Genomic DNA, 27,067 nt, shown 5'->3' with positions numbered 1-27,067 from the left:
TCTTCCGGATTCTTTTTTGCAGGTTGTTATAGTTTGGGGCTAGCTTTATATCTATTTTTTCAAAGCTTTTGTTTACTTGTTCAAAGAAGCCACGGATGTAAGGGAAGGGTATGTATCTTACGGTGTTTCTTTCGTTTTGTTTATTTACCAGCCTTTTGTTGTTCATTTTTCTTTCCCAGTTGTTTAGCATTCGTTTTGGATAGCCGTTTAGTAGGAATTTTGTTCGTAGTTCGTTGAGATGTTTTTCCTTCGTCGGTATTGAGCTTGTTCTGTTCTCGATCTTTTTATATTCCATGATGAATATGTTTTCTTTTATGTACTGCGGGATGTTTGAGTTGTAGTTTAGCACTTTCCTGATCTCGCATGGTTTTGTGTATGGCTCGAATTCGATCCTGTTTTCTTTCCTGATTATTTTTATGTCGAGGTAATTTATTTCTGTGTTTGCCTCATTTTCTACCTTGAATTTGATGTTATCGTTTAATTTGTTTATTTTTTCTTCTATTTCTTCTAATTTTGTTAATTCTTGGTCGTATAGTATAATTATGTCATCCACGTATCGTTTATAGAACTTTATGCCTGTAAACTTTTTGATTGCTTGGTCTATATCTACCATGACAAGTTCTGCCAGCTTCGGTCCTATAACTGATCCCATGCTTATGCCTGTCCGTTGCGTGTAGAACTTATTGTTGACTTCGAAATAGTTGCTCCTGTATGCGAATTCTATTAGATCCATTAATAGTTACAAATAGTTGCTCCTGTAAAAAAAAAAAAAAATATAAATGTTATCATAAAACAATTAGAACCAGAATCTGTAAATGAAAATATATTGAAGAAAAAGAAAAGTGATGGATAAAAAGTATAGTTTGTTTCATTAAGAGATGTAATAACATGTTCAGTTGCACATTAATTTTGCTCATTTGCATCTACATGAAATACTTGTAGTCTTTTTCCAGTTAAATTTTAGGAATTTTTAGACCTGTAAAGAGAATTTTTAATACTTAATTGTTTCAGCAATAATTATGTATTTGGAACATTATCAATTTTTAGAAATTTATCTTCATACTATTGAATTTGATTCTTCATATACAGGAAGCTTGTGATTCTTTTCTTCATTCTACTTACATAGAAACAATATCAACTATCCCATTATATCAAGTACTAGCAGACCCTGCCACGTGTTGTTGTGGCTCAAAATGTATCTATTATAAATTTATAACACTTCCCCTGTGGGGGGTAAATTTTTCGAAAAATTTCTTCTTAGTGTTCATTCTGTTGACGTACCCTATTAAAATGCAATAAAAAACGCAAAAACCCACATCTAAAATAGTATAAATAGAAGCAGAGTTCTTTACCGTAAGCCTTAATCCTAACCATTTTCCTTCAATGGGGTTGAATTTCGACATGTATATTATATAAAAACACGTGCATATTCGAATGCAGCGTTGTGTCAAAATTTCAAAGTAATTGGTAGGAACAAATGAACATTACATTTTTATTTATATAAATAGATAGATGATGATCTGCTTTAGTTCATTTTCACAGAAAAGCAAACTTAGTGGGTTGTACTCATAGAGCCATCTGTTGGACATAAAAGCCTTAACCCTAGATGATATCATTTAATTTATATGAATGTTTAACGGAATAATATACAGCCTATGTCCACCCTGAAGTTCCATTCTAAATATTGGTGAAAGAACTTTTGAAATCGGATGAGTAGTTTTGGAGATTACCTGCTGCATTCAAACTTACTTAGATACTTACAAACATTACCTCTTTATAATATTAGTATAGACATCTCTAGCATCTATTTTATCCTTTCAATGCTTGTAATAGGCACAATAACTAATTTAATTTTCTGCACTCATTCAGTTACCTTGCCAATTTAAAGTGTTTCACATTTGTTATTTACTATTTATCTTAATTTTTTTTGACAGCAATATTTCAAGAATACTCTCTTCAATTTTAGTACTTATTTTTTAGTATATTAACAATTTTAAATAGTGACAAAATGTGAATAAGCTATTAATAATTTTGATTACTCATACAGTTTTAGGTAATAAAGATTCTGACTTAATTGTATAAAAATGATGACTTAACAAGTTTTAACTAAAAAAATTACATTTGTATTATGCAAACTCAGTATTGATGACATCTTTGGCAGATTTAGGTTTACCTAATAACATTTTAAAGTACAAAATTAATTATATTTTTGAACATTACCTGAAACAACTACAACAAAGTGCAAATTGCCTAGGAAACTAGATCTGTTGCTGCTGTGGACTTCACTGGTAACAGATATTTTTTATTTGGTATTATTCTACAGTAATTTAAATACTCCTAGTATTTACACTTAGTAATTAAAATAATTCAACACCAGAAATATTATTTTGCTTAATACTTCTAGCCCTCCATTTTTGCATCTTAAGATTTTGCATTACCATATTTCTTTTTTGAAACTTGATGTGGGACTTATACATTGTATTTTTTACTTTTCATTGATTCATAAAATATACAATATATTATACATTAAAACATTACAAACTATTCATCAAAATGCATTTTGTCATTTGCCTTTATTAGTTGACATCTTACCAGTTATATTTATATAATTTTAGTTTTAATTAATTTAATTGTGATTATATATAGATATAAGTAAACAAAAATGTATTTATTAATCATTAACAATAAGTCTGTTTTGATAGGAAACATTTGTAAAAGAATGTGTTGCTTTTTTAAAACGCCGATGTCCACAGATATTAGGAGGAATGGTTAAAGAAGAAACTTTACCAAAGAGTGCCCAACTTCCACCAGAAACTTTAGCAACAATGCTAGCTTGTCTTCAAACTTGTGCTGGGTAAATTTATTTTCTTAAAATAAATAAATTAATTAAATTTGTAAGTGAGCATTGAAATATTGTTGGAAATATCTTGAAGAAAACTTTAAAAATTTTAACAATAAAATTAACAGTGACAACTGTCTGGATTGATGGAAATTAAGAGACTAATGATAAATTGTGATAATTATGATCATCCAAAATTATTTTATTATGAAAAATAATAATCTATCAGTTTTTAATTTAAAATATTTTAATACTGTTGTAACATGCTATTTAGGAGATTTGTTCAAGGTGCTTTTACTGTATATTACTTGCACAAGACAGACATTTGAAGTTAGAAGCTTGTAAGATTTTATAAGAAATGATCATATATAATGATCCCAGTTATATGTATAATTTATATAAGGTGTGTTCAGAAAATAAGTTTTAATCATTATTATATTCTGTACAAGTGCTTGAGTTAAGTTTTGTCATACATTGTTATTATAGAAGGCAGTAAAGAAATAACAGATATGTTTTTAGTTTTTCTGTGTTTGTCAGACTTTTTGAATTAAGTCAAAAAATTACTTTATGAGAAATTCATGGAATATGCTTGACAATAAATAATGTAATAAATCTTACTTTTATTTTTTTTTATAGAAATGTGGCTCAGGAATTATCAGAGACAATTTTGACTATGGTTGGAAATTGTAGTATTCTTCTGAATAAACCTAGACAGCCTCCACCAGGAGTAGTTAAAACAGCACGTGGTTTAGAACCAGCTTTTTCATCATCGGCTATTAATACACCAACTAATTCGGTATGTTTTATTATTTTTATGTGAAAAGCTTTTAAATTTTACAATAATAAAATTTGAAAACAATTATTTCAGAAGTATTTCAAATGTGAAAAATTAATATTTTTTTGGTTTAGCTAGAAGCACTAAGTGGTCTTGGTGCAACAGTAGCAGGTTTATCATTGGGCTCTTCCAGTAATAGTGGAAATAGTGCTGCTCCTATATTTCCCCTCAGTGGAAGTCTTAATTCTTTCCCAAATGCTACTTCTGGTTCTCCAGCCAAATTATTGTCAACACCAGTGCCATCAACTCCTGCAGTTTCTTCTGTTACTCAGAATCCATTTTCCAATATTATGCCACCACTTTCTTCACAATTACCTGGACAGTTTGGTACTCAATTAGGTAATTTAAAAAATATTGTAGTTAAAAGCAATTTATTCAAATTTAAATTTTCTCATTAAAATGTACACTAGATAATGTGTTAACATATTTTTTAATTTTAAATTAGTATATAAATGTAAGTTTGTTTGAGTTGTGAGAATGATTTGTGTTACTAATATTATCCACTGAACTCTATTATTTATTTTGTTCCATCATTAAAAGTTATATCAAATTTTTTAAATATAGTTTTTTGATTTAAAGGCTTGAATACAAGCACAGTGATGTCATCGGGTATAAGTTCGGTTACAACAAAAGCAATGTTGGGACAACAAAATGTTGATAGACTACGTCAAGGTAAATATTTTTCTGTAATATTTCAGTTTTAATAATATAAATCTGAAATAAAAATAGTGTAAACTATTTTTATATTGTTATAATAGTATTAGTGTAAAATTTACATTTTACATATTTTAAAATTAAATAGTAATATACATGAATAAAAATATTCCATTTTCATTTTTTATAAGTTATGTAATCTGTGATAAGTTATGAATGGTTCAGGGTGATTCATATTTCTATATGCTTTCAATTCCAGTTATCTTTCACTAACAACTTATCACAGATTATATGACAGATAAAAACTGAAAATCCAATATTGAATTATTCAATAATGTGAAATGATTCACTCTGCTGTTCATAGTTTATCACAAGCACAGTACATAGCTTGATAATCATCAGATTATCAATATAGGCTTCTAATCTGTATTATCAATTACTTTGCAATAAATAATTATAAATGGCTTCTCCGTTATAATTACAGATTCATCGCACATCAGTTTGAAAAAAACAAAACATGTATGATGAATCTGCAATTTTAATAGAAAAGCCATTATGTTCTGATAGGAAAAAGAAACACAAAAATACATAATAGAACTAATTGATAAAATAGTAATATGATAATTATGAATCAGTTGTAAAAAATGAAATAATTGTTATAAAAAATGCTACAAATAATAATAGATTCTTTATAAATACTATAATTATTATATTCTATTAAAAATTTTTGTGTTAGGAGATATGTCAGGTATTTTTCCTGATATGACACAACAAGTATCAAAAGAAATAGAAGATGAAGCCAATGGTTATTTTCAAAGAATATATAATCATCCTCCACATCCAACATTATCAATTGATGAAGTATTAGAAATGTTAAAACGATTTCAGGAATCTCCAGTTAAAAGAGAGAGAGTAAGTACTATTATTAAAATATAAAAAATTAATTACTTTACATGTGCTCAGAAGTATATTTTTTTGTGTGTGTGTGTGTAAGATCTAATTATTAACCTATTCGATATTGAAATTTTTTTGTTGCCTATGACATCATGTTGAATTTTCGTCGATGTTAAGCCTAAAATTTTTTTAAAATAATAATCGTGTTTACTGTATCATAAAAAATTATTTTTTTATGTTTCACAAACAAAATAAATATATTGAATAAATTATTTTTTTATGTTTCACAAACAAAATAAATATATTGAATAATATAAAAACGAAAAAAATTATATTTTAAAAGTTCGTTTTCATATAAAAATCGTGACGCATAGTGACATCTAGTATCAAAAACGTTTCGGTGTAAACACGAATATATTCGGGATCACCCATGCAGGTCAATGAGGTCAACATGAATATTTTCGGGAACAATGTAGGACAGGTTGAAATCATGTAAAGCTGTTCAATTTTCTTTATAACCTTTATTGAATTTTTTAAAATGCTGTGAACTGGAATTTCACAGTATTTTAAAAATTCCATTAATCCAGCATTGTCGGGACTGACACTGTGCCAGTTTATCAAATATGCTGCCTTATTGGATGGTGGAAATTTTTCCAGTTTTTTCAATACCCAGGATAAAATTTGATATTGCTACATGGAAAACTGTATAAATTCCTTTCCCCTAGCTTATAAGTTGTTTTACAAATTGTAAACTTATTATCATCCCCCCCCCCTCTCTCTCTCTCTCTCTCTCTCTCCACACACATACGGCAGTCCCACATTGTTTCAACAGCTGCGGGATTATTTAGCATGATGATGTCCATTTAACACAGGCAAAAACATTTGCTTTATCCCTTTTTTTCTGGTTATTTGGTTTTGGTGACATTTTTTATCAAGTTTATCCAGTTGTGAGTGGTGGTGTAAATTTTTATTTTTTGTTGCAGTTTAACTGGTATGTCTGTAACCCTTGCGTGCACTGATAACCCCCGTAACAAGCTTGGCATGCCAGGTTATTGGGTTTGTCATCATACTGATTGCTGAGTTAATGGAATTTCATTGTATTATCATCAGAAGTCTAGCTATATATGTCAGTGTGAATATATGTTTTTGTAGAAAACTTAATATTAGAAATGTCAGAAGTTTTTACAATAAAAAACAAATATTTGAAATATTTTTTAATTGGTAATCTTATGGTGATTTAATTTATTGCATTTATTTATCATATCATTGACTTGCTCATATTTGAATCTGATACTACATTATAATATGATTTATTCATGTCATTTAATAAAATTCTCTAAATAAAAGTAAAAAATATTTAAATATCTTATTATCGAATATTTTGATTAAATCTTTATTTTTTCTATTATTACTATAAATCAGTTGACAAAGTGTAGGACAAGTTACACCTAGAATACAAATCAATCTGTAAAATAATACTTTCTACTGCTTAATTTATCATTCTATTAATTTGATATGTATTTATATCCTAGTGACATCACCTGTGTATAAAAAAATAAAAACTGATCTTTGAAATAAACTTTTCAGTTATGTAATAATTGCATCTCTCAGAAATTAGAATAGGTCAGCAATATAACTACAAGGTGTCCAAAAAGTCTCCATACATAGACACAAATCAAGTCCACCATTGGCTGAATAAATAAAACCATTGAACACTGGTTGTTGGTCATTGGTTTGTGCCTGACCAATGGGCTGGTCACCCATAGTGTTTTGGATTTTCTTCATGTGTCTAATACTATGTTCACACACAATCTACGGCTCACTTCAATCTCAATTTACCTACAATCTGGATTGTGACTGTTGCCAGTTGAACATTGTGTTGTTCGCACAGTCAGTCTGCTTGAGAAGAACCTGACTATTACATGCGATGATAAAACTGACATAACTACACAGTAAGTCACAAACACCAACAAACAAAATGGAAGTTTTGGTTAAAAATAAATACAGTACTTTTTCTTGCCATATATCTAATAATAGACAGATGTCATTGTCTCTCCAAATACAGTATCTTTTTTATTTCTCTGTCGATAGCCTGACATGTGTTCTGCAGCCATCTTGTATTTTCTCGTGAGTGTGGGATTGTGGGATCTCACTTATGACTGGATCTAGTTTCAAGAACTCTCTTGAGTCAATTGCAATTGAACCTCGTTTCAGTCAAGATTGAAACGGTCAAGAGAGGTCGCACCAAGGCATTGTCACCAACCTTGGTCACAATCTAGATTGAAATGCTCGGTGCGAATATTGTATAACACCTAAATAGAATCCAGTTTCCACCTAGGAAGTCCTGCTAGAAGTTACCCCATTGGCGGATCACTCGTGTTCTGTCACATTTACTTCCTCCACTGACACAAATCTTAATGCTGACATTTTAAAGTTAAAGTTACATTTTATCTTTGTATGTATGGAAACTTTTGGGACACCCTGTACATTTCTGTGTTCTAGATTTCCAACATTGCTGGAAATTAATTTACTAATAATAGACTGAATTTTTCCTTTTTATTGTGTAATTATCTCACTATAAATCAGAAGCAATTGTTTTAAAACTTTTATTTGTAATTTTTTATGCATAGTGTTTGTTAATTTTTGCTTTCATTGTTTTTCTAATTTAATTATAGTTAAATGAGAAAAGTATTTAATGTGTTTTTATATATTTTAAACAGGAAGTTTTCACGTGTATGATAAGAAATTTATTTGAGGAGTATCGTTTCTTTCCCCAGTATCCTGATAAGGAATTGTTAATAACAGCACAACTTTTTGGAGGAATTATTGAACAAGGATTAATAACGTAAGATTATATCTATGAAGATTTTATGCTAAAATTTGAATGTATTACTATTTGTACATATTAATAGTAATTATTCTTGATAATTATAATCAATACTATATTATTATTGGGTATATTTATCTATTTATTTACTAAATATACCCTATGTATATACCAATAAACTATTTAATATTCAGTATATAATTCAAATAATTTTGTTTGTGTGGTTTTTTTTGCATGTTTGTATATTTTTATATACATAGTTTGAAGCTTCTGATGTGTGTAATATTTCATAACTAAAAATTTAATTTTTGCATTGCTGTTGCTTTGTTTTATTTGATATTTCTTAATAAATTAATAGATCCTTAATTTCTTTTAGTATGTTGAATATGGTGCAAGATCTCAAGAACCTCCATCAAGACCACAAGGATCAGTTTTGCCTCAAATATCATCAGGATTTACAACTGTTGCTTCAACTGTTGGAAGAACTGTAACTTCTACTACGTCTACCGTTACAACAACAGTTGCTAAACCATCAACAATTTCTGGAAAGGTATTATACAACAGATTCATGCTATAATTTTTGTTTACTATAATTTTATGCTTAAATTCCACAGATCCCACAAATTCCACAGATTCCACAAAAAGTATGTAAATCAAATAGTTAATAGTTTAAGTTGGATATGAGATTGTATTTATGGAATTGTTAAATTTGTTTGTGTGTAAATGTTAAATAATCTGACAGGATGTGATATTAAGTGGAAATTGATATTAGGGATTTCATTTTGTTTAAAGAACAGTCAACAGATTTGTTTAAATGGTAAATAAAAAAAAAAGAGACTTTACAAACTACATTTAGTTATCAAAGTCTTTTTAATATAAAACACAAGGAGGGTGATTAACTGTATTAGAAGTATTTTATTTTATTGTGCACATTTCAGCCAATAAAATATTTCTAATACAGTTAATCATTGTCCTTGTGTGATTAGATCCAGAGAAATGTAAATATCTGACAAAATTGAAGTTTAATAAATTTACTTTTAGGTATATGGCTCTTGGATTAGCATTAAGATATGTTTTAGATGCTCTGAAAAAGCCACATAATAGCAAAATGTATTATTTTGGAATAACTGCTCTTGATAGATTTAAAAGCAGGTAAGCTGACAGAAATTTGAATAACTTGTCTAAAATAAATTTAATATTTGCTTGTTTTTAATAATCAAATAAACTCCATTATTTTATATACTGTATTCATTATTTGAATTAATGAACATAGTAGTAATTTTTTTTTCATAGAAATAACTCTACAAAATATTAAAAATGTAAAATTTAAAAAATCTGAACATATTTCGAAAACATTTCATATTTATACCTATTCCTTTTAGTTATACATTATACTAAATTAAGATTTTTTTTGTAATTTTATTTATTTTTGAACATTTTTATTTATTTCATGGAACATTATGTTTATTGAAAAATTGAAGGCAATTAAAAAAAATTTGCGTTTTGATACAGATTAATGCTCAGATTAATTCCATTATTAATCTGAGCATTTTGACTTCTTTTGTTAATGATATTATGGTGTTGTATCAAAGTTTTTAAATTTAAGCTCACTTATTTAAAACAAAATACTTACGTAAAATTTTTATTAAATGTACTAGTTTTTATACTTGTATATAAGCATTTTTATTTTGTTAAATTTAAAGTAGTCTTATCATTTTTAGTACTAATGGTTTTGAAATATATTTTTAAGATTAAAAGAATATCCTCAGTATTGTCAACATTTGGCAACAATTCCACATTTTCAAGAATTTCCTTCTCACCTAATTGAAGTAAGTAGTAGTAATAGTAGTAGTAGTAGTATTAAAAATTTGAACATTGTGTTTTCAATTTTAATATCCTTAAAGAAAACATGTATTTAATAAATCTGCACCAAAAATTTAATGATATATTACTAAATTTTAAAACACTTAACATTTTACAGTTTTTTACAAAATTTATGAATATATTTGTTATTCATAATTGGGCTGTCAAAAGGAAAAAGACAGTATCTTAAAAATGTCAGTTTGTGGGAAAAGGTGAAAAACTAAAAACTTCTGACCATTTGGCTATCATTAGATGTACCATAAAGAAATTTTGCATGTAGTGTAACAAAATCAGTATAACATTATTTATACTAACAAAATTGAGATAGTCCTTGAAAAAAAAGGCTTTCCTGCAGATACTGCCTTTTTCCATCTCCTCTGTTGTACTTGACAAAAAGGCAAAATCTGCAGAATCAAGGGAAATATATATATATATATAAATAAATCCAGAGGAAATACCTTTATTACAAATACATTACTTCAGAAACAAAAAAAATGGAATGCAATCAAGTGATGAAACCAGTAGTTTCACTTAAATCATTGTGATTTTAGAATAAAAATTTATGTAAATGTTATGCCATTTACAAAATAGAAAGAATTTTTGGAATGCAATCATTAATACAATGATATGACCAAATCTATCAGACTCCAGAAGGATCTTTGATTTTCTGGCATTTTGGTAATGTTGTGTTGATGGTTTCTTTCTTCTTGATGATTTTTTTGATCTTAAATGCATGGGCCCAGGTAATATTTCCCTGCATAACTACTTCAACAAGATATCTGATTGAACACTCTCATATTCCAAGTCAGAGTCAATTTTATATCAAAATAGGGCTCTCCTATGTGAATTTGGCTTCAACATCACCTGCCAGAAAACATTGCATCCTATTGTTTATCATAATGTATTACATTAATCAGCATCATAATAACATTAAAAAGTTTACATATAAATACTTTTTGCTGAAACAGATACTATACACGAGTTTTCATAGTTTCTACAGAAGTTGTGTATGTTATGGACTTATTTATTGATAACCCTCTAAAAATTACAAAACAACCTTTTATACTCACAAATAGTTTGCTAAGACAAAACATGTAGATTTTAGTGTTTTGTCTTTATAGAATTGCCAGTATGCAAACTTTCACCAATCTATTTGTTTAAAACCAATGATTAATAAAAATATTAAGAGAATATATACAGAAACAGATTTATAATATTCAAATTTGCTTTATTTTACTCTTCCAAATAACCAATNATTAACTCACTTTTTACATTTTTATAAATTTAAAATTACTTTTGTTTTCTATTGATTCAAATTTAAAATGTATTTCTAGTTAGAAGTTTAAAGTGATCATTACTGTACAATATACGATAATGATACATCATAAACAAAAATGAATATTTTGTATTTAGTTAATATCTAAGTATAGTACTTGAAGCTATTGCATTGTAATATTTAATAACTTAGTAGCTTTAAATTTGAAATATCTTCAGGAGTTTTCAGGAATATTTTTCTAATAAATCATAATCAGTAATCCCAGTTCCAAGTTAGTAAGACAGTTTTTAATAATACATTAAAATTCTTGTTTGAAGTAGTAATAATTGTTATGCATATATTAATGCACAATAAATTTTCTTACTTGTAATTGTATTCTAGTTGTTATATCTATTTTGTACACACATTTTAAACATTTACAAAGAAATATTCTGGGAGAACATTAGGACTTTGTGTAAAATTGGTCAGTTTTAAAGATGAACAAAAGACGAACAATTGGTTCTAAAAGCAATTCTTGAAATAAATAGTATGTAGTTGTGTTTGCTTCAGTCCATACACAGAGGATAATACAGAAGGTTATATGGTGAATGGTGGGACAATATACTACTGACATGTTTATCAAATTTTATTTTTTGAAGATAATTTGAAACTATTATGATTAGCTTATATCCAGATAAGTATTAATTGCAACAGAAAATCTTGATTTCATTCTTAATTTATTTTGCAAATTTTGTTTATTCTATATATATTTGTATTTTTGTTTTTGTTTTTGTTATATTAATATAGACAGAAGAATTCAAAGAATTGGTGAAAGAAGAATATTATCCTTGGGTTTCTCAATACCTTGTAATGAAACGAGCATCTATTGAAGCCAACTTCCATACCTTATACTCCAATTTCCTGGACACAATAAAAACACCTGAATTGACAAAATTAGTTATTAAAGAAACATTTAGGAACATAAAAGTAATTGATTAATTCTGAACTTATAATTTTACTTGATTATATCATGAATATATTAAATAATTAATTTTTTTTTAAATGAAGGTCTTGTTGAGAAGTGATAAAGGAATTGCTAATTTCTCAGATCGTTCTTTACTAAAAAATTTAGGGCATTGGTTAGGAATGTTAACACTAGCCAAAAATAAGCCTATTTTGCAAATAGTAAGTTAAAATTTAATTTATTTAAGGAGAAATTGTATACATTTTTCAATAGTGTGTATTTATTTTAAAAAATAAGTTTATTAATAGTACAAATTTTTAATAGGATATTGATATCAAAGCACTTCTAATTGAAGCTTACCATAAGGGTCAGCAAGAACTATTATATGTAGTACCATTTGTGGCTAAAGTATTGGAATCTTGTTCCAAAAGCAAAGTAAGTCTTAAATATTTATAACATCAGATATGAAATTAATTTTTTAACAAATGACTTATAGTAAAAAGCTTTCCTTTAAACTACAGGTAAATTTAATTTAAATATAAAATTTAGAATGTAATTTAGTTATTATTTATATTACATTTGGTAAATTTTGCTTTCTCTCAAAATTTACTTATGTTTTTCAAACTTGAGATAAGAGAATTGATAAAATTCAACAAATTAAATATACTAGATGTCAGTTATTACAAATAATAATACAAATTAATAGAATCCTATCAGTTATTTTTATATTAAGTGATTTATTTTGTATAATTAGAAAAAAGATCTCTTTTTGACATGTTATATGTAGACACACAGAATGTTCTGTGTAAATAACAGATTACAAATAGCTAATTGTTGCAGTATCATTATTTCATTTCATTATGATATAATTTACTGTAATAAAAATCAAAAAGATAATTATTGTGTGACTCAGACAATTAATCTTTGGACAACTTGCCAAAGTTTTTGCTAGCTGAGCTAACTTGGCATAGTAACATTTCTCTCCTGCTCTGCCTCAGTTCTATTGTGATATGACAAAGTTGTGTGATGTCTTAGTATAATCTGAAAAGTTTGTATTTGTTTTTTGTCATAATTGTTTTATTTTGGATTTGCTTTTTTAATGTCGGTCATTTTATATCAGTTTTACTAAAATTTTCGAAACTCTCTTAATTTACATTATATGAATTAACTACTATTTTCTGTATTTCCTATAATTTAAAGTGGTTTTGTATGTTTGAGGAAAAAATTTTTACTTTCAGGGATCTGTTGAAATTTATAGTTTGAGTAAACTTGGGTGTTTAATTTTTATAGTTGATTGCATTTGAGCCAGTTTTTGAATTTCTATACTTATAAACAAAATATATGATCATAATAATTGGAATTACTGAATAAAATAGAAAAATGTTGGTTTTTATAATAAATTAGTTAAATTTAATTAATAAATTTAACATTTAATGTATATTTTTTTTTAATGTAGGTTTTTCGACCACCAAATCCTTGGACCATGGGAATTATGGGCGTATTAGCTGAATTACATCAAGAACAAGAACTAAAATTAAATTTAAAATTTGAAATTGAAGTTTTATGTAAAACATTAAATCTTGATATTAATGTAAGTATAATTTTATTTTTTAAAGCTTTGTTGCATGTAATTGAGAATTAAATACATTTCAAATAATATGTAGCTTAATTTATTTTTTTAAAATTGTTATTAATATATTAACTAGTATATAATAGCAACCATTTTTTAAATAAGTTATTTATAAAAGTTAAATTCAAATGTAAAGTTTAAGATTTTAAAATGGAATTTTTTGGAAATATTATTTTAAATTACATATACCTATTTCAGAAAAAAGTACTTTTAAAAATTATGTATTTCCTAAGTTCTGCTAGTAACTAATTATTCACTGTTGAAAGAGGATAGTAATTAAAAAATTAATTTTTTATACACTATAGTCATTTTAAAATTTGTGTATGATTTGAAATGAAAGAAAAATTTCTCATTTCTTCACTTGTAATTCGTTTAATATTCTTGTTTTTGGCATCTATTTCATTGGATCTATTGTATGTATGAATTTGCTCTCTCTTTAAGTATATTTTTCTACTTTCTATAGATTCTGCTGTGTTTTCTACCTGTAATTTCATCATCTTTATAATAACTATTTATGATGTGGAACCTGATTCTAATAGATTAAAATGTAATTAACAACCCCTGATGAATTATAAAATTACAGGGAGTTGAATTTTGTTATAATTTTTGTAATAATAAAATTGATTATTAGTTAATTTTATTGGACATGCTATAAACAAAATTGTTTCTAAGCAAGTAATGTTGTAAAAGTCTTTAAACATTTATAAGTTATGAAATGTTTTTCTTTTCTGCAGAGAAACAATACAATTGAATTTTACTTTCGTAATTCTGTATTTTGATTTATTATGAATTCAGTCAGTAATTGGATAATTTTGAACATAGATTTCTATTACAAACATGCATTAATGGAGAAAAATAATTTACAAAAAGTTCAAATGCTTTTGATATTAAATGTTTATCAGAAACAGTAATAAGTATTTAATATTTGAAAGTATTTTTTTGAATTTTTTAAACTATTTTGCTCCATTAAAGCATTTTTGTTTTGTTATAATTTTATTTTTTATTGGATGTTGGTCTATAAAGTTTGTTCTCAGTGAAGAGGAAAAAATATGTAATATGAAAAGCAAAATAGGATTTAAAAAACTGCTTTGCTAATATTTCATTCCATCTAAAGATTAAAAAGATGACAATGATAAAAACTCTTGCGGCCGTTATGTTTTACCATGTAGAAATTAAATGTTATCACTTATTAAATTGAATATGTAATTTCATTTTATTCAGGAATTAAAACCAAGTATAATTTTGAAAGATTTTGATCGTGCAAATCGAATTGATCCACAGTTATCACCACTTTCTAAACAAAAGGAAAGTAACTCAGTTCGAGAAATTCAACAAGTCCAGACGGTCTCAAATTCTACTCCGTCAACACTCAGTGCCGTTGTCTCTACTGGAACTTCTGAAGAAACTATTAACTCTGTTGTTGGAGTGACAAGTGGAAATACCCCTACTCCATCTGGTACTGCTAATACATCAACCCCAGTTCCAACTAGTGTACCTCAACCTCAATTTTCCTATCATGAAATAAACATAACATTAAATGGATTAGCTCAACATATAAGAATTAATGAACAGGTTAGGTATTTTTCGATAGTAATTATTAGTAATAATTATTGTTATTTTAATTTTTATTATTTCATTTTAGATAGCATTGTTTCAAGCACATCCTCATTTGAAACAATATATTAAGCCTGCAGTTGAAAGAGCTGTACAAGATTGGATTCCACCAGTTGTTGAACGTTCAATAAAAATTTCACTAACAACATGTGAACAAATAGTTAAGAAGGTAATATATTTGAATTTAATTTTTTTCATTGAAATGATTAAAACATTCAACATTTTATTGACATTACTATAGTCAGAGCAATATACTGTAATCAATAACTAATATTGTAATCAATAAATTAGAATTAAATATGTAACGAAGTATAGTTTTAAAATGTAACTTCATAATTCAAATTTCAACATGCTTTAACAGAATGATTATTGCATTTATATATGTGTGAGAAGCCGGAGGTTACAGGTTGCACTGTTGACTTCTGATTGGTGTCAGATTGGCGAGATCAGCTCACTTTGTCAGTGGATGGCTTAATCTATATATTGTCATTGGGATTTCAAGATTCTTTCAATGTCAGGTCCTGACACCAGTTAGGATAGTTTAATGCATGTCCTAACTCGTGAATATTCCAATATAGTCAGCTAAAAATATATTCAAATAGGAGGGTGATCTGTAGTTTGGGTTGTAGGGTTAGCGAGGTTGTCAACAAGGCATTGGTAGGTATCCATGATTGGAGGAAGGTGAGACTTAGGTACTTCAATTAAATACAACAATTTAATAAGCTAAAGCAAGGAGTATATAGTAGCTACAGCACTAAGTCTATATACACTTTCCAACTTTGGTTGTGTTTGATAGTACATCTAAGATCGGCACGATAACATTTATCTAAGCACTTGCATGTTAAATTGACCGAGAGAGAGCGTTTACAATTCTAATTACAATACCTCAGGAAGAGAATCTGTTGGTCCCAATCTGGTCAGCAGTTGGCTATGTATAGGGATGTATCCAGGGGAACAAGAACAAGGAGCTGATGCATCACACACACAAGGTAAAAGAGACTGAGAATGATTGCCCCAAAGATTGGGTGTGCTCTTTTATATCCTCATTAATTGTGAAAATTTGGTCAAGTGACCTTATGTTTGTAGTGATGAGACTCTGCATGTGTCATTGCAGGGTCGGTTAATGCAGTGAGAATCAGACTTGTTGTTTTCTTTGTCATGGAATTTTTAACTGTATGTTCCCACATGTCAACTGCTGGATAATATTGACAGTTTTGAATGCTTGTTGACGATTTGATGTAAGATTTGTTTGTCCCTTCTGTATTGGGTGGGAGACAGAAATACCGTAAATAGGGAAACATTTTTTCATTCTAATAAATCTTAACAATTAACCTCCGGATCTCACATATACGATTATTATATAATTTGTAATGTCTGTAACATGCTTTGGATTTAATAAACTAATGTAAAGGTCTTTACAATTTACATATTACTAGAAAGCATACAATTTAGCAATTAGCAATGGCCCTGATCCTTTTTTCTTAATTTGTTCTAAAAAAAAAAAAATATTTGTGAAACACAATAATGTTCACTTCTTTTTCTGTCTATTAGTCAGCATTGTCATTTTCAATTACTGTCTTGACAATAATACAAATTTACTTTTAGAAACTTTACAATTTACTTTTAATGCCAGTATGGTATTCATTAACCATAACAAAAAATGTTAGCTTTTTAAAGTTAAATATAAAAAATATAATGTTCTCAAAATTATTTTGCAGCACTGTCATTTTCTATGTTGAATGGTTCATTTTGAAGCGTGTATGTGTTTTTCAGTGTGATATAATTTGCTATATTTCATCAAACAATAAAAGTTAGTAAATGTTATTAAATTAAATAGTCCATTAGTACAGTAATGCCTGGAAACAGATTGTTGACAATTGATGGTGAATGTAAAAATATAATAGTTGAGTGAATAAACCATTGAACACTGGTGGTTGGTCATGGGTTCATGTCTGACCATCAGGCTGGCTGTGTGAACTTTTTTGAGTTTTCTTTACATAGTTAACATCTAATTAGGGACTAGATTTCTTGAAAGCTATGCCAGGAAGCATCTTTTTCAAGAAATCCAGATACAGTAGAGTGTCATTTATCCTAATCAATTGGGGATTGAGGTTGTTCGGATAATTGATTATGTACAAAAAAATATATTAACCTATCCCGTGTTGAAATTTTTCTCCGTTGCATGTTGCTTCGTGTTGAATTTTTGTTGATGTTAAGCCTAACGAAGACTAATGTATCATTAATTAATTAAAAATTATTTTTTTTATTTTGTACAAACAAAATAAATATATTGAAAAATATAAAAACAATAAAAAAAATTATACTTCAGAAGTTAATTTAGTATCAAAAGCGTATAATATTTTGAGTAGCCCAAGATATAGCCAAAGATTGCGGTGCCACAGCACTGGCGAAAATTTAAATTTGCCGACTGGAATTCTTTCGGATAATTGACTTTTGGATAAACGATGCTCTACTGTATATGTATTTTTTTTTCATAAATATGTTCAATGCTGTTTAAAAAGTATTTAAAATTTTTAATTTTTGTAATATTTTTTATATTACACATAAGACAACTATCTAATTATGTTACAAATTTAAATCAGTGCAAATTTGATATAATTAAAAATTATTGTAAATTTAATTATTATGAAAATAGTTCTTATAAGGAGTTTAAAACTTTTTGCTTATCATATTGTATATATTTTAAATTCTGTTATACATATCTTATAAAATTTTATTTATTAACTTCTTACAAAAAAGTTTTTAATTTTTTTAAGGAAAAAAAATTTTACATAAAAAATACAATTATGCTTTGTTGTTGAACATGTCTTTTTAATGTGAAACATATTTTTAAAAATGTTTATTTTTCTAGGATTTTGCCTTAGATCCTGAGGAGCAACGAATGCGTATTGCTGCACATCATATGGTAAAAAATTTGACAGCTGGAATGGCAATGATTACATGTAGAGATCCCTTACTTTTATCAATAAGTGCAAATCTGAGGTCAGCATTTACTAGTGCTATACAGAGAGTAAGTAAATATCATGTCATATATATCTAGATAATGTGTTTTTATTTCATGTAATTTATTGCTGTAAAGAATGTTATGAAATCAATAAAGTCAGTAATATATCAAGAATATCAGACTAAAGTTCATTAAAACTTTAAAAATACAAAGTACTTTTATCTTTATATTTTAAAGTTCATTAAAAATACAAAGTACATTTTCAGTATGTAGTAACTTTAGTGTCCTGAATTTTTAGATGTAATACAGTTAAATAAATTTCATTTTTATAGCATGTTGTATTTAAGAGAACACGTGTAATAAGTTTATAAAATTTAATAATAAGTTTGAAAATTATCTTAATAAAATGTTTATATAGTAAGTTATATTGAATGCAAATACGATAATTATTATATGGCTTATTTTTGAAAAAAAAAGTAAAATATTCACATTTATATTCTGGAATATTTTCAACATATGATCACATGCAATTTTTACAAGATTGCATATGTAAGGTGCTGATTTTTCACATGTAATCGTTATTCCTCAAAGTTGATGATTCTGAAAAATTTAGTGATGTCTTCTCTCACATGCAAACTTCAACATCATACTTTGTTTAGTTTGAGATATTGTTTTGTTTCCAGAACAATGTTCCAACCTGGGCTCCCTTAGGGAGCTCTTCAAACTTCACAGTAGCTTGGGCTAATGTGAAACAAGTTCAGCTAGAAATAAATGACAAGGATTGAGGTATTTCTCAGAAGGATTAGAAAATAATTTTTCTGTATTTTTCAGACACAAAGCAATTAAAAACATCTAAACTGTTAAAGATCATAGTGTTCCAGGCTATTTTATAGAGAGAAGAATTAAAAATTGTAACTACTTGCAGACCATGCATGTCATTATGTCAAGCATAGCTGACAAACATTCATAACATCATGACTACCTCTTATGGCAATTGTGAGAGCCTCCGTGAAGTCAGAGTAGAAAATTGCTGCTTTATGCATGCAATTGTGTGATAGTAAGGAAAAATTGTATGCAATAGCATATATAAGTTCGAAATATTCCACAGTGGTATTTTGAGAGCCTGTGATTAGTGGAAAAATTTTGTTTTGATCAAAATTTTTACACAGTTAGATACATAGCATGCTGCATGGAAGTTCAGCTAAGTAAGTCCATTTGGTGAAAAATGCTCTTGAAAAACTAGTAGGTGGAAAATTGCTGCTATTGCAGGTGATCACAGGTTAAAATTGCCTTTGTAAAAATTTAAAAAAAAAAGCTATTTAACACCTAATATTAACCTTTCAGCTGTGCATCTCGATAATCTGAAACAACGTCGTAGTTGGGTAGACAGTTTCTGGTTTTTATAGTGATTTTTTAATTTGCAATATCTCACTTAAAAATTGTTGTAGATCTGATATGTTTCTTGTCTTTTATCACACACATATCACACTTTACTATTGTTCATTTTAAAATATTACGTGCGTTTTTAAAAAATTTATAAAATTCGAGATTTCAAAAAATCAAAAAAAATTTTTTTAATAAGCATCCGATTAATCTGTTATATATTTTAGATCAGGGGTCGCCAAAATGGTCGATATTGACCCCAAGGGGTCGATGCAACATCATTGGGGGGGTCAATGCGGCTAGGGGGTCGATTAGGGGGTCAATGCGGCTGAGGGGTCACGTTTTTTTTTTTTCGGCATACACTTACACTTGTAATAAAACTTTACGGTGGGGGTCAATGTGAGGTTTTGGAAAGTGGTTGGGGGTGAATGGTTAAAAAAGTTTGGCGACCCCTATGTTAGATAGATAGGTCTATATTCTCACAGATAAAAAGAACTGCAGCTTTCTAAACTAGTGTAGAGAAATAATACAGACTATACATTATAATGCCAATCAGCGTGGAAAGGAGTGGTGGTTTTTCTAAATCTGGGTCAATAGAATTTTTATTATTGACTAGCTGCAAGGACCCGCTTCGCTGGGCAAAAAGTAACGATAGTGAAGATTAAGATAATTACATTATAGCTAATCTTACCCGTTTTCACAGAATGCAAGAATTAGGTCCCACGTTTCCAGACTAATTAGAGAATTTTTACGTTTAGTCAAACGAACTATTTTCGGCATTTCTGGAACATTTACAATCGTTCTAAAATCGAACCAATATTCAAATTTTATGTTCAAATTTAATTCGAACAAATTTGAACAAAACATTCAAAATAGAAAGCCACTTTCAACCACTTTCAGCCTCATATCTCCCGCACCCTTATAGCTATCGAGACGCAACCACCCCTATGCACGAATGGAGACTTGGGGCTACTACCACATACAAACACCATTCACGTGCGATGTGTAGTTTAGGCGGAAAAGTGAAATATAGGGACATACATGTCCATTTTTATATATATATATATATATAGATGATGTATATTTGATTCTATTTATACATTATTTACACTATTGTACTAACAGTGGTATATATCAAGCGATTATTACTTTATTATATTAATGATTATGTATTTCGAAAGTATTACAATAACCGGAAGTACTTTGTTTTTTAAAAGATTTATGGCTGGATGGTTTAAAAAACTTGCTTGTTTGTTAAATAGGATAAATATACATAAAAATTCACTAAATTCAAGCTAAAAATAGATGAGAATAATGATTTATAATTGTTTGTTTGTAGCTGACAATGTAGCTCCGAGAAGGTATAACTTAACTTTGAGTCAATGCTTATTCGTTAAAGGATAGTCATTTAGCTATTATATACCAATTAGAGATCAACAGGCATGCGAATAAGATTTTATTGCCAAATGAACAAAAGAAGGGTCTCCCATAGACTTAACATGGAAAGAGGAGTTTTGTGGGTAAATTTAAAAATACGGGGTGGTAACAAATATCTTATTTGTTGAAACAGATTCAGTCTATATAGATAAAAGCCAATCAGTGCTTAAATCGCCACCAACTAGTTAATTATGAAAAAAAAAATGACACTTATTCCAACTGGAGTACTGCGCAACAGTGTAACTAAAACTGGTTTCTCTAATGGTAGTACCGTGCAAACAACTGGTTAAAAACAGTTACTAAAATATTAATATTAAGATAATAAATATACTTTAATTTCTGCTATTATTATATTACAGAATTACCAAATTTTAAATTTATATGTTTTGTTTTATAAAAATTTTTATTTGAACTGATACGTTCAGTAAACTTTATCATTATACTCCTTTCATGTTATGAAAACAAACTGGATAATAAATTAATTTGAGTTTCATTAATTTACAAATATTTTTTGATTAGTGTGAATTAAATATAATTAATTCATATGTTTTCCATTTTACATATAGGTTCAAAATCCTCAGCAAAAAGAAATAACAGAACAAGCTGCCACATTAGTAGCACAAGAAAATGTTGAGCTTGCTTGTTGTTTTATACAAAAAACTGCTGTTGAGAAAGCTATTCCAGAAATTGATAAGCGACTGAGTGCAGTAAGTAATAAGTAATAATTTTAATATTTGATCTACTTCCAAGTTTTAATTCAAATATTAGTCTTTTTTTTCCTCTCTTCTCATTAATGTGCTATTGTTTAGTGTGGGATTATTGAAAAAGGTAATAGTTTTTTGTATTTTATAGTATGATGTACTCAAAAAAGGAAATAAGTATTAAGTTAAACACAGTCTACACAAGGTCTGTTCAAAAAATAACCAAACTTTTTGAATTGCACAAAAACAGTGTGTCCTAGTGTTGTGAAGTTAACAACACTATGTTTGTGATAATCTATCGAGTAAGCTGCTTTTTTCAGATTGTTGGTATCTTGTTTTATTCTCACATTATTGTTTTTTGAGTGAAAGGTGTTTCAATGTTCATGGTGATTTTTGCAATGTGCAATTTACGGGAGCAACAATGCAATGTGAAGTTTGCATGAAACTGAAGAAAACTTTTATGGAAATATTTCAACTTTTGAATCAAGCTTATGGAGGCAATGCTTTAGGTGGTTTACCTGATTCAAAAGTGGTCTTCAATTAGTTGAAGATGACCATCAACCAGGAAAGCCTTTGACTTCAACTGATGACACTCGCATTCAGAAAATCAAAGTTGTGAACTTTAAATTTTTGCCTCAAGATCAAACAATCAATCGTCAGTACTATGAAGATGTTTTGAAACAATTGCATGAAAAATTCACAAAAAGAGGCCAGAGTTGTGGCAAGACAACTCATGGTTCCTTCACCATGACAACATGCCTGCTCACTCAGCCTTGTCAATTTGCCAGTTTTGTGCCAAAAATCAAATGACTGTCCTTCCCAGCCTTCCTACTCATCACATCTGGCTCCTTGCAATTTTTTTTTCTTCTTCCCAAAATTAAAATCAGTGCTGAAAGGACACCATTCTGACACAATTGATGACATTAAAACACAGTGCTGGGTTATCGAATATGCAACTTATCAGATGATGGAAATTTTTTTGATTCCCTGGACACAATTTTACATGTGTTTGCGTGAAAACTACAAACCCCCTTTTATTATTGTTTAATGTTTTGTGATGTGATTTTTAATGATTGTTTAATGTGTCATTTCAATTTTTCCAGGTTATTCCTACCCTTGGTTGGTTTGAAACAAGAACACACTAATCTTACTTTGTGCTTTGTACTCTTTTATCTATATCTATCCTATATTCTATATATTAAAAGCAAAATGTTCCATCATTGCCAACCAAAACTAACACTTTACAAAAAGAGCTATAAATAGAGAGTTAATTAACTGTGATTGCAAGGATGAAATATATGCAAATTAATCATGATGGACAACAAGTACTCTGTCAACACCGTTAGAAATATGTTTCAATTTACTTGATTTCAATTTTAATTAATTTATTTATTTTGAGTTTAGTTTTAGTTTCTGTTTTGGTGTAAAGCTCAGTTTTTTTAAATTTTTTAAAATTTAATTGTTGTTTTTAGTTTTAATTAATTGGCTATGTAGTTGCATATAAATACAGACAAATACCCAGTATACTTATACTTCCCCGAAGATGAGCTGGACATGCCTGCTTATTGGGTTTGCTGGCATACTGGATGCCTTGTTAATGGAATTTCACTGTAAATCATAAATCAATCATATTATTTCACATGCATAGACAGGATTACTTTTTATTCCTGTCTATATATATCTGTAAATAAATTGTGGATGTTTTATAATTAAAATTATACACATTTTTAGTTTCATGTATTATATAAAATTAATAAATATTTATGAAGGATTTGACTAATGTATTAAGTTTATTTTTTATATTCTGTGAATAACATGATGATGATGATTTCATAATAATTAGAACAATAATTAGAATTAAAATGAATAGAATTACACTTTTAATTTTACATTCCATTACTTAAATGAAGATGTAATAATTTTATTATATAACATTTGTAATTCTTTTGACTTTTTTCTTCTTTAAGGAATATGAAGTGAGGAAACATGCTAGGGGTGAAGGTAGAAGATATTGTGATCCTTTAGTTTTGACATATCAAGCTGAAAGAATGCCTGAACAAATAAGGCTAAAGGTATATTTCAGATAATTCTAACATAATTTTTATTACATAAGTGTATTCTGTTTCATAGATTTTATTAGTCATGACATTATATAAATCTTGAGAATTTCTTTAAACAATATTATAATTTATNTTTTTTCGCGTGCGCAAAAAATTCTGAAAAAATTTGGGGACCTAAAAAACATTCCAAAAATTCAAAAAAAATAATTTTTTTAAAAGTGGCCTTAACGACCGATTTTTACGTAACGCTATAAAACTTGCTCCAGTCACACTCGAGCGCGGCTCAGAAGGGGTTAATCAACTTTATTGTGATCTTAGTTTATGTTAAACTTTATTTGATGGCTCTGTCTGAAGTTATGAGTTCAGTATTATAATAGTCACAGCTTCCATTTTTTTATCAATTTTTTTCCTAAGATTGATAAGGGATCATACATTAATTACATGTACAGTTTAATGGCGGGAGGGGTTCAAAATATACAATTTGGATAGGAGACAAGGCATTGTCTTCTTTGACTTTTTGTTGTGATATTACTGGCATCCAAAGTTGTTGTTATAAGCCTGCTTACTAGTCGTGAATAACCTGTCAAAAATATTTGCAGAACTTTGTAATTTCTTCAACATAAGATGGATTTACTGAACTATTTTGCACATAATTAAACAGAAGGAAGTTTGCAAAAAGTACATCATGTATATAACAGGGAGGGAAGGAATTAAAAGTAGCTTGAAAATTGTATGTGTAATTAATAGACAATCCCTAAATTAAGAATATTATGATAAGATTATCTTGTAAAAACAAGCATTGAAACTCAAGTTACTTATTACTTGGAAATAGCAATCATTATTAAACTGAACAATTTTTTAATTTCTGAAGATAAAAATTTTTATCAAAAAATTATAACTGTCTTGAATGAAAATTAAAATATGGTTATAAAAATTTGAAATTCATTTGATAATGATTTTAAATAATAAAGTTTATATATTACTTACATAAAATCTTTTTGCTAAATTATTTAAGTGTTTTGAAGGAAAAAAAATTGAAAATAATGTTACAAACTTTCATTATATTAATGTACTTGAAAAAAAAACAAATGCTTCTACTTAAAATGATTTGTTTTGTTAATCTTCAGTTGATTCAAGCAAATGGAACAAAAGAATTTTTTAAGATCAGTGTCATTTTTTTTATTTAAAGTGATCACATTATCATTTTGAATTTTTATATTCTGTTTTTTTTATGATGGTGATGATAAGCAATTACATCAATATAAATTATGATGGAATAAAAATTAAATTTAATTATTGTTATGCTTTTAATTAAATTAAATTTAATTAGGATTTTTCTTCAGCTCTGGTTTTCAGAATACTTTTATAAGAAGCATAACTTCATTGTTCTTATGATAATATTTTAGACAGCAAAACACAATAGTCAAAATGGGTATAATAGTTTTTCCAAATAAAAATTGTTATAAACATTTTACAAGCATTATGAAAAAAGTTAACTTATTATTAATTTTTTTTTTCTGTTATTAAAATAGGTTGGAGGTGTTACTTCTCAGCAGATGGCTGTGTATGAGGAATTTGCTAGAAATGTTCCAGGTTTCTTACCAAATAATTGTGAAAGAGAATCCTCATCTTCCTCAGCATCAACATTTATTACAAAACCAGTTCCAGTATGTAAAAATTACTGCAAACCATTATTATTATTATTATTTTTTAACAAAATTTATTAGGGATGGGATTATGTGTTTATATCAAATACATTAATTATACACAGGAAAATCTCATTATTGCTAAAAAGAAATTATGTCATACATATATATGTCTCTTTTAATCCGAAAAATCACAAGAATTCCAGTAGACTATCTTATAGGCTTTAGATCAGGAACATCCTTTATTGAAGATACAGGTTACATATTTGAAAGAAATTATGTTCTATATGATAATTGAATATATATTGCTGTAAGATTTTTAAATCTCTATTCAAATTAGAGGGAAAAAATTAATTATTTGAATATTTTAGTTTTTTTTTTATACATTAAAAAATGTTTGTCTTATATCAAAATTTTATTAGAAATATTTTTTCATTTTTGAAAAAAGTTTGCATTTCAATTTCTTTTATAAAGTATTTTGTATTTATGAATATATCAGTTTATATTTTGTTTGAAAGGATTATGGTATGTATTAATTTGTGAATTATTATTTTTCTGAATAAAATAAATTCTATTATTATTATTAACATTGAGTGATAGTTAGTAATAATTTGCATCAAAGAAACAATTATTTCACATTTGAGAAGTTATATATTTCTGTATTTTGTAAACTTGACAAAAATGTGAAATAAAAAGAAATATTCAAAATTTACTTTTAAAAAATTATTTTTTTTATTAATGTAATTTATAATGAGAGAACTAGTAAGTTTAGATTTTATATTACTATCTTTAGTTTTACACACACACATTCAAGTTGCATTTCTAAAATGTTTGGGTTAAGAAATATTTTAAATATATAAATATTGAAATCTTTAATAACTAAATTTTTATGATGTCCTTACTAACAAGCATTTATTGAATCTATCTGGAAAACAAGGTTTTCAGTAAAATTATTAGATAAGCTCTTAATACGATAACCTGTTTTATATAACATCTGTATGAGGATGTATGTTTGTTTGCTATTAGGCCGTTTAACCAAGGCTACAAAACTCGGCAGTTACATTCACATACTTCTAACATAGATAATGTCGTATATCCCATTCCAAAATATTGGATCTCTATAGATTAATTTTTATCTACATTCTATTTGCTAACTTTACATTTAGTGTTATCTCTTAGCAAAAAATTTAACAAAATAATAAACTAAATATAATTCTTAAAATGGATATAATTTTAAAATATATATATATATATTATATAACCACCAAACACTGATAGTTAGTTAGTCATGGGTTCAGACATCACCAGTGGGCTGCCTATGTGGAGTTTTCTGTGTTCTTTTCATGTTAGTAACACCTAAATGGGGTCTAGCATTCGATAAAAGTTTCCTGGGTGCATTTCCCTCGGCAGATCACTCATGTTTTGCATTGCTGTAACAACTAATAAACCAAACCAAACTAATTCTAATGAGTGATTATTTGTGATGTTACACAAAGCCGA

At 27.6% G+C, this 27,067-nt stretch overlaps 1 protein-coding gene across 1 annotated transcript in view; it reads left to right on the top strand.

Moving 5' to 3' along the window:
• The window catches only part of LOC111630481 (CCR4-NOT transcription complex subunit 1-like), a 143,780-nt gene that overhangs the window by 88,024 nt on the left and 28,689 nt on the right, over window positions 1-27,067 (top strand). Inside the window, exons 15-32 of the mRNA XM_023374583.1 lie at window positions 2,703-2,854; window positions 3,476-3,635; window positions 3,749-4,013; window positions 4,254-4,346; window positions 5,065-5,240; window positions 7,943-8,067; window positions 9,091-9,201; window positions 9,800-9,938; window positions 11,975-12,154; window positions 12,236-12,352; window positions 12,456-12,566; window positions 13,588-13,722; window positions 14,983-15,333; window positions 15,404-15,544; window positions 18,248-18,406; window positions 21,727-21,867; window positions 23,829-23,933; window positions 25,454-25,588. Of these exons, the coding sequence (XP_023230351.1) occupies window positions 2,703-2,854; window positions 3,476-3,635; window positions 3,749-4,013; window positions 4,254-4,346; window positions 5,065-5,240; window positions 7,943-8,067; window positions 9,091-9,201; window positions 9,800-9,938; window positions 11,975-12,154; window positions 12,236-12,352; window positions 12,456-12,566; window positions 13,588-13,722; window positions 14,983-15,333; window positions 15,404-15,544; window positions 18,248-18,406; window positions 21,727-21,867; window positions 23,829-23,933; window positions 25,454-25,588 (2,796 nt within the window). The remainder of the gene's footprint in view (window positions 1-2,702; window positions 2,855-3,475; window positions 3,636-3,748; window positions 4,014-4,253; window positions 4,347-5,064; window positions 5,241-7,942; window positions 8,068-9,090; window positions 9,202-9,799; window positions 9,939-11,974; window positions 12,155-12,235; window positions 12,353-12,455; window positions 12,567-13,587; window positions 13,723-14,982; window positions 15,334-15,403; window positions 15,545-18,247; window positions 18,407-21,726; window positions 21,868-23,828; window positions 23,934-25,453; window positions 25,589-27,067) is intronic.

The sequence above is a fragment of the Centruroides sculpturatus genome, unplaced genomic scaffold, assembly GCF_000671375.1.
Source record: "Centruroides sculpturatus isolate CEXI.00-Female unplaced genomic scaffold, Cexi_2.0 scaffold554, whole genome shotgun sequence".
NCBI classification, from domain to species: Eukaryota; Metazoa; Arthropoda; class Arachnida; order Scorpiones; family Buthidae; genus Centruroides; species Centruroides sculpturatus.
This window is presented reverse-complemented; position numbering and strand designations above follow the sequence as displayed.